This window comes from Pinus tabuliformis, chromosome 5_1 (genome assembly GCF_031772625.1).
Source record: "Pinus tabuliformis cultivar Carrire ecotype Pingquan chromosome 5_1, CPIR1, whole genome shotgun sequence".
NCBI classification, from domain to species: Eukaryota; Viridiplantae; Streptophyta; class Pinopsida; order Pinales; family Pinaceae; genus Pinus; species Pinus tabuliformis.
This window is the reverse complement of record NC_142305.1, coordinates 592867345-592881140: the sequence shown is the minus strand read 5'-3', so window position 1 is coordinate 592881140 and position 13796 is coordinate 592867345. Positions and strand designations below refer to the sequence as shown.

The following is a 13796-nucleotide window of genomic DNA, read 5'->3' as shown; positions in this document are numbered from 1 at the left end:
GTGTCTAGATCATGGAGCAGAGGTGTAACGACCCGCTAAATTGATCCATTATATAAGGTTTTAAACTTTATAATAAAACAAATGTGATGAAATTTAAGCAATAAATATGTTAAGTTTATAAATACAATTTAGATTTATAAACATATATAAGTTAAACTTTATAAAAAAATATAATTGAACTTTATAATTTACATATATTAAATTTATAAAATATATATATCTGAACTTTATAATATAAATCTTATAAACTATATAAATGGAACCTTATAATATTATATAGATTTAAATGTTATAAGATATAAACCATATAAATGGAACTTTATAATATTATATAGATTTAAATGTTATAAGATAAACTGAAATTATAAATATTCATATGTTAAGCGTAAAGCAACCATATGCTGTAGCATACCTGAAAATTTATGGCAGAGCGCACCTGGCCAGGAAAAGATATAAGACTTAAATTGCATGCGGGGGCATGTCAGGAGGAAGGAGAGCGGTGGCCGGAAGCAGGAGGGTGGCCACCGTCAAGCCTGCCATTATAAATCGCTAATCTGAACCGATGAGGGGGGGGGGGGAACCAGAGAGGAGCAGCAGAGAACGAGAAGCATAAAGTCACCAGGAGGAAACCAGGAGAAGGGAATTATCCATTGAAGAGCTTTAAGTGGTCTGAGGTTCTGGGCACGGAGGGACAGAGGGCTTCTGTTGGGAAGCTTTCTAGATTGAGCAGCTAGGTTTGCTCAGTCTGGTTGGGTGGTATTGGCCTCCCGAAGATTGGATCAAAATAGCCACGGCATCACTAGCAGCGGAATCACCAGTTCAATAGCAGAGTCAGCAATCAGTTAGCAGTTCAGGTAAGTGCAAATTACATTTTTATGCTTCCTGTTTTCCAGTTTATGAGTATTTACATGTTTCCTGTATTTTGAATTATGGGCATTACAAGAGGGTTCAACTCAGGACATGGAGATGTGGTCTTGATAGGTTACATGGCGGGATGGGCTGGGAGTTCTGGTGGCGAGCATGGTGAACAACAGTTTGTTGTAGGGAAGATTGCAACTTGTAGAGTTCTTGCCTTAATGAGATGACTTCTCCAACAATGCTTACTGAATACAAGTCTACCAATTTGTTATTAATTTCTTTTGAAGTTTCGAGTTTAGATACATATGGGATGAGGGGATCTTTGATGGATTCAATGAGAATTCTTTGAGCCCTAATTTCCCCTTTCATATACTTTGCAAGTTCTTGAGCATCTTCTTCTCCCGGTTTGGTGATAGATCCTTTGACATGATCCATGACCTCATTTTCAATGAGATTTAGATCTGTCCTTTCCTTCCATGCAAGATAGTTTGAAACCCCAACCAATTTGTTGCTTTCCTTGCAAAAAGACATTTTGACAGATTCAGATAATGTCATATACTTACTTGATAGGATGCTCCTTTCTCCTTGTTGCTTCCTTGATGTTGATGATGTTTTAAAGGATAGAAAACTTCCTTTTGATGAAGACAGTTTTATTCATTAATGATCCTTGATCCCATAGAGAGGGAGATTGCTTGGATCTTTTGATGATGATGATGTCTTCAATGGTAGGGATCTTGCTTGAGAGAGATTGCCTTAAAGTGTTGATGACAAGTTGACAACGCCTTTAGCTTCCTTTGGATAAATAGATTTCAAAATACTACAACTTGATTTGTAGATCCTTTCAACTTGAGTAGACGTAGGGTTTTGGCCTTCTTTTCTTGACGCTGATCGTAATACTTCTTTGTTGACTTCTTGACTTCAAGATGATCTTCGCTCTGATGCCTTCCTTGAGATTTGATCCTTGGGTGTCCCTTGATAAGATGCCCTTCCTTGACTTAGTCACCATAGCTCTGATACCATGCTGAGAAATCTAGGGCATAATAGTTGTGTGGTTTCTCTTCTATTAGTAACTGCTTGTGAGTGCTTTTTACTTCTTTAGATTAGGATCTTCTTTTACTTAGGTTATTAGTGTTCTTCTTCATCAAACAACTACCAATGTGTAAACCATAAAGAGACAAGAGACACAAAATATAGGCTATCAGACAGGGCCAAAACCTCTCTCTTTGAGAGCAAAACCCGAACAAATTCTTCTTCTTATAGAGATTCCAATTGACGAATTCCAAGACCAAGATCCTTCACCTATTTGCCTCTCCAAGACCAAGACACAAAGCTCCTTTGTCAACGATAGTCCACCTTCTGCTCCTTCCTCCTCGACTTTTTCTTCAACCTTAGCTTGCTTTAGAATTTCAGTGTTCTTCCACTTCAACTCCCTAGGAGGAATGCACCACTGCTGCAATAGACTTCGACCTTCACTACTGCAATAGACTTTGACCTTCACTGCTGCAATAGACTTTCACCTTTCTTCGGCCTTCACTACTGTAATATACAGGTCTGCAATTTTGTGTGTGTGGAGGTAAGATGACCCACAAAATAGTCCAAATCAGCACAAAATTCCTCGCTGCTCTTTCTTCCTTCCTCGCTTGTAACTTTGTCCTTGAATGACCCTCGCACTTCAGACTATGATCTGTGAAAATTTGCCTCTGAAATGAGGCCGAGCACTCCTATTTATAGTTGTTTGCCTCTGTAATTAGCCACCATGTCCTTTGGAGGGTTTATATTATTTATTTTTGAAGCTGACTTGAGGAAGAGACTTTGCTTGGTCATGGAGGGCTACTTGACATATTCATTGACTCATATACAAATATAATATGCCCAAGAAGTGCCCTTCATACATGACATTGACTCAATTTGACTTTATGACCAATCCTAAGGACTCACAATGGGAGTCAAACTAAAAATAAAATTCTTTGCTCATGAAACCCATGAGACAAGCATTACAATAATAATTTTATTTTTCTTCTTTTCATCAATTACATAAAATCAAAATTACACGTCCTTATGAAGATTGAACTTAGTTACATTTTTCAATAGTTGGCTTGATCCTCATCAAAATAATCTCCACTGTCAAAAATAATTTGATCCTCTTTTAATCTCCATTGTCGAATTTTTATTTTTGAGGAAAAATTCGAATTTCTTTTAAAAACCATTTTTTATTAATTCAAAAATTATTTTTTTGGTTTAATTTAACCACCAAGATCCAATGGTTCAATTTTTCTTAAAATATCCATTTCTCCCTTGGTGGAGGACCTCCAAAATTTGACTTCTTTTTGACCCACGAATTTTTGATTATTTTTCACTTGGAGAAATTAATTTCTCTATAATTATTTTTGGACTCGAAATTAATTAATTTTTTGGCTTAGGATTTTTAGTTAATTTTTCTAGAAAAAGTAATTAAATGACTCTAGAAGAGATTAATAATTTTTCCACCCTCAAATATTTTAGCAATGGTTTTTGATTGCGAGGGACCATGTACTAAAATATTTTTACATCAAAATTTTACAATTAATTCAACTCTTAGAAGCAGAAATACACATTTAGACCAGACCCTCAAGACATTACTCTATTTTGCAACACAATATGATCTAGTATGAAACCAAGTGTATTTATAGTAAAATAATTTAACCATGGTGTTCTAATAACAAGGGACCGTGGACTAGAATTATTCCTAAACACAATTTTACATCAGACTTGATAAACACTAGGACTCACCTAAGACCTTGTCAATGAATTCCACCCTAGTTTTGGGGTTATAGTTGGAAGAAAAACTCTTCCAATTAGGCATGTTTACAAACAAACATAATTCGGGGAGGTTAAAAAACTTCCTAGGATGAAGTCCTTTGCCAAAATCATAGGCTTACCTAGGTGTTGTTACATAATTAAATGGTCATACTAGCATCATTTACAATAAACTTTGCAGAAATTGGGTTTACAATGATATATTCGTGCTGACTGATGACTTTGATCTTCGAAATTTTTTCTTGATTTCCTTGTATACTGCTTTCTCAGACTGTTGACAAAATTGTAGTCAACAGAGCTCAACATGTCACGTGCAAGAATTGAACTAGGGCGGGGAGGATAACAACATTTCTCCCAACCACCCCAGCTAAACCCAATTTACAAAATAAGAAACTTAAATAATCATCATTCCTCAATTTTATTGAGAGCTGGCTAGAAAAGAAACTCTAGATAATGATGCCTTCTCCTCATTTGCAATTCTTGATTTCAGCATGGGGAAATTCTTATAATGCTGGTGGTAACTGTTAAGGAACAGATATTGAGCAGATTTGAGATTGCTTCAACAATTTCAGGGCTGTAGCACTCTAACTCTAATTCTTTGATGTTGTCATTTGATTTCTTTGCTGGAGTATTATACTTGGTTAGTTTTGCTGGTCTTAGCCAGTGAAGGAAGGGCTGAATAGAGAGATTCTTTGGTCCAATTCAGCTAAGACTGATACCAGATCTGAGAATATAATGTTTGAAGGTTGTTATTCAAAGGAAAACTGTTGTGCTGCTTCATCTTCATATCCAACGTCATCTTTTTAATGCAAGTTAGATATGTGTTAGTCTATCTGTTTGATCATTAATACTTGGCTGTAAATGAATATTCAGATCTGCAATAACCTGTAAAATACTGCAGATTCATGGGTTTTGGTGGGTTATTTATTGTTGAAGTTGACTCCAATCAATTCATACATATCCTAATTCCATACCCTTTGGTCAAGGCACTTTTATATTTGAAATCAAACCCCTGATATTTACTGAAGATCATAATATTTTGTTTTGCTAAATCTGAAAATTGTCTTGGCTCTAAGTTTAGAGTGAGAAATCCTACAAGGATATTATCCCTGCTTGTGCCCGAGGAGAGTTGGTTTAAAGTGAGAAGGATGGTCATCAAGGTGACAATGGGTGATACTCTAAGCTGCTCTAGGGGTTGTACTTTATAAGGACTCTGAATATTTTTGAAATGCAAATTTTAGAGGTAACAAAACTGAAGGGTTATCCTTGAACAGGGCTTGAGGATCTCACACGCGTCCACACATCAGAGGGAGTGACATGATGGGCCATTATATGACAGGGGAGAGCGACTTTGGAATGCTTACCCTGAGCCTAGATGGAGTGGTGCAAACCTATTTTTATAATATGATCTAATTTTCTGGTCTTAAGGAGATTATTAGTCATTATTATTATTAGCAGTATTTTTATTGGTATTATTTATCCTTTAATAATTATACTACGTTATTTTAAATGTTATCATGTGTTTGATAAAGTAAAAACTATTTTGTAGCAATTGAACTTCATTATAAGATCAACAAATATGGAAACAAATTGGTCATTTCCATCTTCTTTGTTCTAAAACTCAACATTCCATGCGGTTTTTTCCCTTTCCAAATATTTCTTCTCATTTGGTCTTTAAGTTATTTCATTTGATTTTATTTCTTGCAAGAGAAGGCTTATCATATTGATATAGAGTTATCAATTTGAGTGTTTTTGCAGTGGTGGTCCATTACTAGATTCCAAAGGAAAATTGATTGGGATTAACACAGCGATATTTACTCAAACAGGTAATCATGGAAGGTTTAACTGTCTTGGCTTATGCTGTCTATTTTCTTATAGTTAAATTTTAAACACATACCTGCATTTTATACTAAGCATTTTAATATTTGAATAAAATGTCTGATGTACACAGTGCTAATTTGTATATATATTAGAAATGCATAGTAATACAATGACTACTATAAAGAGATTGTATGCTGATTTTCTTTGATTAGTCGAAGATGTAATTGTTTATACTTTAGGATACTAAAATGAGAATGGTTAAAATTGTTTTGAATACTAATAAAGCATTCTTACGGACTCTATTAATTTAACTTAGAGCATAGAATGTGTGGATAATAACCTCTCAATTTCCAGCATTCATAAAAGAAATAATTGAAACTAGGAATTGGTGCATATTGAGAAAATCAAGTAGACAAGTCATAATCTTATTTTATTTGGAAAATGGAAATAATTGCACTGACCTAGACAATAGTACATTAAGTTTATCATTTCTTCCTGAGTCTTGGGACATTCCTTCTTAATTTGAAATGGCTAGCCAAAGGTATACTAACTGGTTTTGCATTCTACATATTAAACCTTTTCAACATCTTTTCTATGTACTCACTTTGAGACAATGTTAATTTGCGATTCTTCCTGTCTCTAGTTATTCTCATACCAAGGATTTGTTTTGTAGCAACCAAATCCTTCATTGCAAATGAGTTCGCCAATTTTATTTTGAGCACATTTATTTCCTATATGTTAGAACCTGCAACAAGCATGCCATCTACATACAATAACAACATAATATAGCTGCCATCATTTTTCCTTTTGAGATAAACGCAATGATCAGAGTGACATCTAGTATACTATATAACTTTGTTCAGACATAAACTTGTTAAATTTTAGATACCCCTGCCTTGGAGTCATTTTTAAGCCATACAAGCTCTTCTTCAACTTGCGGACTAGTTTCTCCTTCCCTTTTACCTCATATCCTTGTGGCTGCTGCATATATATCTCTTCCTCCAAATCCCCATGGAGAAATGCTGTCTTTATATCTAACTGCTCAAGATGCAAATCTTTAGCTGCTACTAGACTTAAAATAGTTATGATTGAAGTCATTTTAACAACAGGAGAAAATATCTCATCAAAGTCTATACCCTTTTTCTGTGCAAACCCTTTCACCACAAGTCTAGCTTTATACCTTTTTCTACCTCCATATTCTTCCTTCAACTTGTAAACCCATTTATTCTGCAATGTTTTTTTACCTGTAGGAAACCTGACAAAGTCCCAAGTCTAGTTATGTGCTAAGGAGTCCATCTCTTCTTTCATGGCTTGCTCCCACTTCTTCTTTGTTTCTACCTGCATTGCTTCTTCATAACATTCTAGTTCACCAAAATCAGTCAACAATACATAATATAATGAAGGAGAGTATCATTTAGGGGGTCTACTTATCCGGGCAAATTTTCTAACACTACTTTAAGGTGTTTGAGGTGCTTGTTGCTGTTGTGATTGTTGTTCTGGCCGTTGATCATTATGATTTTCAGGGACCATCACTTATCTGTGATCTCATCAAGCACTGTGTATTCTCTGTTTTCTTTTTCTTGTTTCTTTTCCTGCAGCTGATCCTTATACAAAACCTTTTCATTGAATATGACATCTTTGCTCCTAATGATTTTGTGTTTTTCATAATCATAAAAGCGATAACCAAAATATTTTACCCCCCCTGCAGCGAATATTCTCCCATAATCAAAGTGTCATCTACAAATAGGGAGTGGTTTATGCTTTTTACTTCATGAGAGATTGAGAATCCTGTGATAGTCCTATCTTGTCTACATTTCTCAAGACTTCTGCTCAGTGAGTTCGCCATTATAATACATGAGAAAGGAGAGAGAGGACAACCTTGACGAAACCCCCTTGAACTCTGAAAATATTCACTTGGTCTTCCATTGACCAATGGTGCAATCCAAGGACCCACAATATAGGCTTTTATTATATCTATTGCCTTTTTTGAGAAACCAAATCTCTGTAGGACAGCCGCAAGAAAACCCAGGTTGACCCTATCAAATGCATTAGCCATGTCAAGCTTGACAATCATTCCTTTTTCTTTTTTCATTAGGCTAGAGTGCAAAGCTTCCTGCACTATTAGAATGTTGTCCAGAATTTGTCTTTTTGGGACAAATCCTCCTTGGTTTTCTGATATTATTTCTGGAAGCAATACTTTTATTCTGTTTGCCAAGATTTTTGTTGTGATTTTGTAGGAGTTACACAAAGAAATGGGCCTGAATCTACTAAAGGAGTTAGCATTTGACTCTTTTGGAACAAGGGCAAGGAAGGAAGAGTTTGTGAATCCTCCAACCTTGAATTTCCCAAAAACATTTCTGATCATTCTTATCAAATATTTTTTAATAATGATCCAGTTGTTTTTATAGAAGGAAATAGGGAACCCATCCGGGCCTGGAGCCTTATCTGGATGCAAATCCCAAACAACATCTGCAACTTCCTTTTCTTCAATTGTTCTTGTGAGTTCATTGTTTTCTGCTTCACTAATTTTCCTGGGTATATGCTGAAGATATTCTTCATACTCGTTATTTGATGCTGGGGATGATAATATATTTTTATAGTATCTATAAGCCTCCTTCTTTATTTCCTCTTGACCTTTGACTTTTTTTCCTTCATTATCTTTTATGCTATCTATTTGACTTTGATTTCTTCTTATCCTGGCCACATTATGAAAGAAAGTTGTGTTCTTGTCTCTTGCTTTGAGCCATAGACTTCGGGATTTTAGCCGACACTCTTCTTCTTCCTTTTTGTGTTGTCTATATATTTCCCAATATGCTTGTTTTTCCTGCCATATGCTCTCCTGCGATTCCTCTTGCTGCTCTTTTTCCACTTGGATTCTATCAATTTTTTCTGCTATTTCTAGCTTTCTTTTTTGTGTTTCTAGTTGGTTAATCCTTGCCCAATGTTTTAGCTCTCTCCTCAAGGATTTTAATTTAGTTTCCCAAACATAGCTAGGAGAGCCAGTGATTTGTGTTGTCCATACTTCAACAATGAATTTTTTGACTTCTTCCCTGTAGTTCCAAGTGGAGTTGAATCTGAAAGGAACTGGGCCAAGATTTTCTAACTTTCCAAGGGTGAGAGCCACTGGTTTGTGATTTGATGCGATATTGTGGATGATTTTGGATTTTATCTTGTTGAATGCATTGGCAACTTTGTCTTGTATTAGAAATCTATCCAACCTTTCCTTTATGTTATTTTTCCCAATTCTTTTGTTGCTCCATGTGTACTTTCCATTGCTAGGAGGCATGTCCATTAATTTGCATGCTTCAATAATAGATTCTAACATTTCCCTATAAGGATCAACATTGTATTTTCCCCCGAATTTCTCCTCTGCGCTCAATACCAAATTGAGATCTCCTCCTACGATTATGCCTTTGTTTTGGTCTTGCATAAGATAATTTTTTAGGGTGGACCAACAGACTTCCTTGTCCCTGTAATGGTTTGGGGCATACATATTTATAATGCAATACTTCTCTTTTGTTTTTTTGTTTTCCAATTCTGTTTTTATCTAGTGCAACTCTTTTTTTTTGTTGAATGAGCTCCCAATTTTCGGTTTTCCATAGTGTGCATATTCCTCCCGAGGCTTCGGTCACTAGAATTGAAGTTCCTTGATAACTTTTAGTTTTTTTATTATTGTTTCCATTTCCTTTTTATTTGTATTTGTCTCCTGAATCATAAGGATATCAGGTTTCTCTAAAGTTATGATATCTTTCATTGCCTTAGTTTTTGGCATACTTCCTAGTCCTCTGTAATTCCAGGAGACTATATTCATTATCACTTGATGTTATGGGTTGAGGGACCTTTCCCTCTGTTAGGGTGGGCAGTTTTCTCCTTATTTTTTCCCAGGAAAGTGTCCAGAGGTTGTTGTTCTTAGAGCCATTTCCTTTGCCACTGCTTCATCTCTAATTTTTCTGTTGATTTTTCTGTCGGCCCTTTTAGGGTAGTCAAAATAGGAGAGGAGCTCTTTGGAGAGAGTACGAGTGATTATTCGGTCGAAGGAGGAGGGGAGAGGGCTTTGGGAGGGGATAGACGAGGAAGGGGTGGGGTTAGAGGGGAAGGGAAGAAGAGGGGAGCAGGAAGGGGGAGGGGAGGAGAGATTAGGGTCCGTAAGGGAGCCAAAGGGATTAATCATTAGAGACCAATAGATCCGATAAGGGGGGGAGGGATAGAAGACGGAGGGACGGGGCAGAGGGAGAGGGGGGTTCTTTAGATGAAATAGGCTTGGAAGGAAAGGATGGGGGGGAGAGGGGCGAGAGCGACGAGGGAGGGAGGCAGGAAACTGAAGAGGGAGGAAGATTGGAAATAGTAGAGGGTTTGAGTTTGGTTGCTGACTTTTTCTTCTTGACCTGCTCCCATTTTGGTCCCTAGTTTTCTATTTTTTCTGTTTCCTGATTTTTAGTACATCTATTTGCAAAATGACCATATTCATGACATACCTTACATATGAACGGAATTTGTTCGTAGTCTAGCTATTGAATGTGAACCCTTGAGGGACGTGTCCTGTGACTTAGCTTGTAAGTAGTTTTTTGATGATGAATCCCGCAAGTAGCTGCAAAGAGAACATGTTAGAAATGGCTACGACAACACAACAAATATTAGCTCAGAAAAATTACAAAATACGTTACAAAAAAATCTACAAGAGGCTAGGCCAAAGAGTATGAACAAACTCTCTTCTTTGACTAGCCATGATTTGGCTCTTTGAAATAGCTAGACATTGATAAATGAAGTGCAATATGTGAAAAATAAAAATTTTAAATCTGATTTTGATGCAATAAATAAGAGCCTAAAACTTATAAGAACGTCTGCAAGACAAATTGAAATAGATGAGACTTTAGAATTTAACGCATGCGGGTTCTCCTTGAATATTTTCAAGAGTGGGTTGGTTCCTTCGAGAACTTCCCCTCACGCTTGAAAGCTTGACCAAAAAATGATTCCTCTACAAACTTCACCACAACTCATTAGATCCACATGAAATTAAATAAGTGCAATGGAAGGAATTCCTAGAGATATATTTGACATCAACTAGAAGGTTTCTTTTCCTAAAGCAATTAAGTAATTCTTATGCTAATATGAGATAGCTGCATACTAACATAACTTGAAACAAGCATGAAGGAAACAATAGCATGAAGAAATAAATAGAAGCATAACAACAAGTCAAGAATTTACCACATATGCAAGGAGAAGAACACCATCACAAGTTACCCCAAAGATTGTTGTATTATATTGCAAGTAGTGAATACAATTCTGCAATGTCTCGTCAAGCCCAATAACTCGTATTACATGATTCAAAGTGAGAGCCAAAGACTCCTATAAATAGGAAAATGGGATAAAATCCCAATGACCAATCCATCAAACAAGTGACACATAATTGTCAATCCCAATGTGAAGTCAAGCTACATGTGGAGAGATGACTATTGTAGGTTGCCAACGAATTGCTATAAATTTCAATCAACAATCTCTTTAACTAGCGACTAATTTCCTTGTTGGCTGATGTGCATATCTCCACTATTAGTATGTAATCTCCTTGAGGATCAACATATCTTCTTCTCGCTGCCATGTGTGAAAATGTAGGGGACAAGGGAGAGTCAACTCCCACCTAAAATCAACCATATACTAATGTTTAAACAACTGTTGCGATGACTGGAAGATAGCCCTGTGTGTATCCTTTCTTGGTTGTCTGTGCGTTGCTGTGATAATTGACAGTGTACCTTTATGTGCACGTGGAGGATGAAGGGGAGTTAAGTGGGAGTCAACTCCTCACTTGACTTCCCAATCAAATCAAATTAAATCCCCATTAAAAAAATACACCCAAAACTTCAGCGAATTCATGAACAAATCAACCTCTGCGTATCCTCAACAAGCAAGTCTGCATGCTATTTTTTGTTAATTGTAGTGTAGACAATGGATCTTTGATTGGCTAGCAATTAGTGGTGGTAGACAAGGTGGGGGACAAGGTTTGTCCCATGTGGTAGTCTTGTCCCCACTCATCCTTTAGCAAATTCATGAAACATTCTCAAATTGATTTTCCCCTGTTGAGTCGATAATTCGAGCCGTTTTTGACTTATTGTTGACTTGGACCACTCATGGTGATGAAGTGGCTGCCATGTCATTCACTTTGTCCCCCTCTAACTTTAATGTGTACCAGGCTCCAGCATGTTGAAATAAATCACATTATTTGAACTTTAGCCATATATAATATTTCAACATTGCCTCTTTAATTCAACATGGGAACCTTCGACTCCCTTTGACTTGCATTTGGAACTTTGACTTGAGTTGTTGTACCTTATGTGGTGGGCCCCACATGGCTGCCACATCATCTTTTGTTTCTCCACATAATTTCCATGTCAAAATTTGTCTTATTTTGACTTTGGAAATTTTTTTAAATTTTCCATTTATTCATTTTTTTGAATTTGTTTTTTGTTTCCATTGACATTAGTAAAATTGGCTTTTGAGGGATTAAAAGTCATTTTTTGACCCTCAAAGTGGGTCCTAGGATAATGCTGGGTCTCTGAGGATGAATTTCGAGTATTCAAACACCTCAGGCATTTCCCAAGACCACTTATTTACATCATAACATAGAAAATAATTAAAAATCACGTTTTGAGGGAAAATTTTAATTATCAAAGAATCTTACTTATACCTAGCCAAATTTCACAATCTTTTTTGTGTGATCTAGTATGGTAATATACATCGATTCTATATGCTAAGATGTGTTAGGGGCTCAACCTTCAAACTGTCACCTCGACTTTGGGGTTAAAAGTGAGTGAAAAAACTTAGAAAATTATCTGCTTCTAAAAAAAAGGGATAATTAATCAGATAAAAAAAACACTCCAAGGTGTACTCATTTGTTGATCGAGACCCAACATATTAGGCCTGTTACAGACTCAAAACTCATCATTACTAGTATCACTTATTACAATTCCCTACAAGGTGTGGAATTTGGGTACAAGAAAGATGATGAGAAATAGAAGTAGAGTTAAAAAACTTTGTTGACTCATGATATCTGATGGTACACGTGTCCTTTGGTACATCCTTGGGCATGGAGTCTTCATATAATCATCAGGTGCCACTCCAGTGGTCAACACTGTGCAAAGTAAATAGTAGCTCTTTGTTTTCATGTAAATGCTGATATAAAATATTAGTCATATGTTTTGTAATGGGTTTGGGCATTAAACCACGCGAAACATGAAAATTGGGTTGGGCTACATTCTCCTATAATTTTATACATGATATCAAAGCCCAAGAGAAATCAGACCAAACATTTTGCATCAGTTGGTACAAAGACCAACAAGCACATTCTTTTGCATATTCAGTGAACAATAATCATTTAACCCCAGTCAAAAACCCAAAGAATTGTTGGTTAAGAGGGAGGAGATTGCCTAGTATCAGATTTGCTCCATTTTGTTCGTGTGAGGGTCATGGAAATAGGGTTGAGGGTAGAGGACAGATTGGCAGGGGCTGATAACTTTGGCCCTTGGAAGGAGAGAATGATGCTTTATTGGAGGAAGTTGAAGTGTGGGACATTGTTGATGCTCTTGTGCAACCACCTATTGATCCGACTTAGTTAGTGGACTTCAACAAGAAGAATGTGAAGGCCAAGAGGATCTTTCTAGATGCCATAAAGGATCACTTATTCCTTCATGTGATAGGGAAGAGATTTGCTTACAAGATGTGGGAATCTTTGGTCACAATACACCAAAATTCTAATGAGAATAGGAAGATGGTGTTGAGGCAAAATTTAAGAAACACCAAGATGACCAAGACTGAAAGTGTGACCTCATACCTCACTAGGATTTCACAGGTGAAGGAGGAGTTGGTTGCTGTGGGAGAGGCTATTGCGGAGGACCAGTTGGTCATGATTGCATTAGATGGGTTCACTGTGAAATGGGATGGATTCATACATGGCATTGTGGCCAAAGAGCACTTTCTAGATTGGAGGATGATGTGGTATGATTTCATCCAGGAGAAGACTAGGAGGAGTGCCAAGGTAGGAAGCAAGAGTGGTGGGGGAGTTGAGGAGTAGAATGTTGCTCTTGCAGTGAAGGGTAATAAGAAGAAGGCCAAGAAGGGGTCTTCTAGTGGAGCAAAGAAGGAGAAGGGGAAGTAGAGGGCGAAGGAGAAGGACATAAGCAAAGTGAAATGCTTCACTTTTCTCATGATGGGTCACTAGCTATTCATGTCCCAACAAGAAGAACAAGAAGAAGCAAGGAGTTGCAGCTTCAATAGAGGTGGATGAGTTCGTCTCTAGATTTGACACTGAGTTTGCCATGGTGGTGAGTTTA

The 13796-nt window shown here is 36.7% G+C and overlaps 1 protein-coding gene across 5 annotated transcripts in view; it reads left to right on the top strand.

Annotated features, from left to right (window-relative positions):
- DEG8 (Trypsin family protein with PDZ domain-containing protein) overlaps positions 1–13796 on the top strand; it is a 399215-nt gene that overhangs the window by 229217 nt on the left and 156202 nt on the right. For all 5 annotated transcript variants that reach the window (XM_089432509.1, XM_089432508.1, XM_089432510.1 and 2 more), the window contains one exon: positions 5413–5480. In XM_089432509.1, the coding sequence (XP_089288635.1) occupies positions 5413–5480 (68 nt within the window). The remainder of the gene's footprint in view (positions 1–5412; positions 5481–13796) is intronic.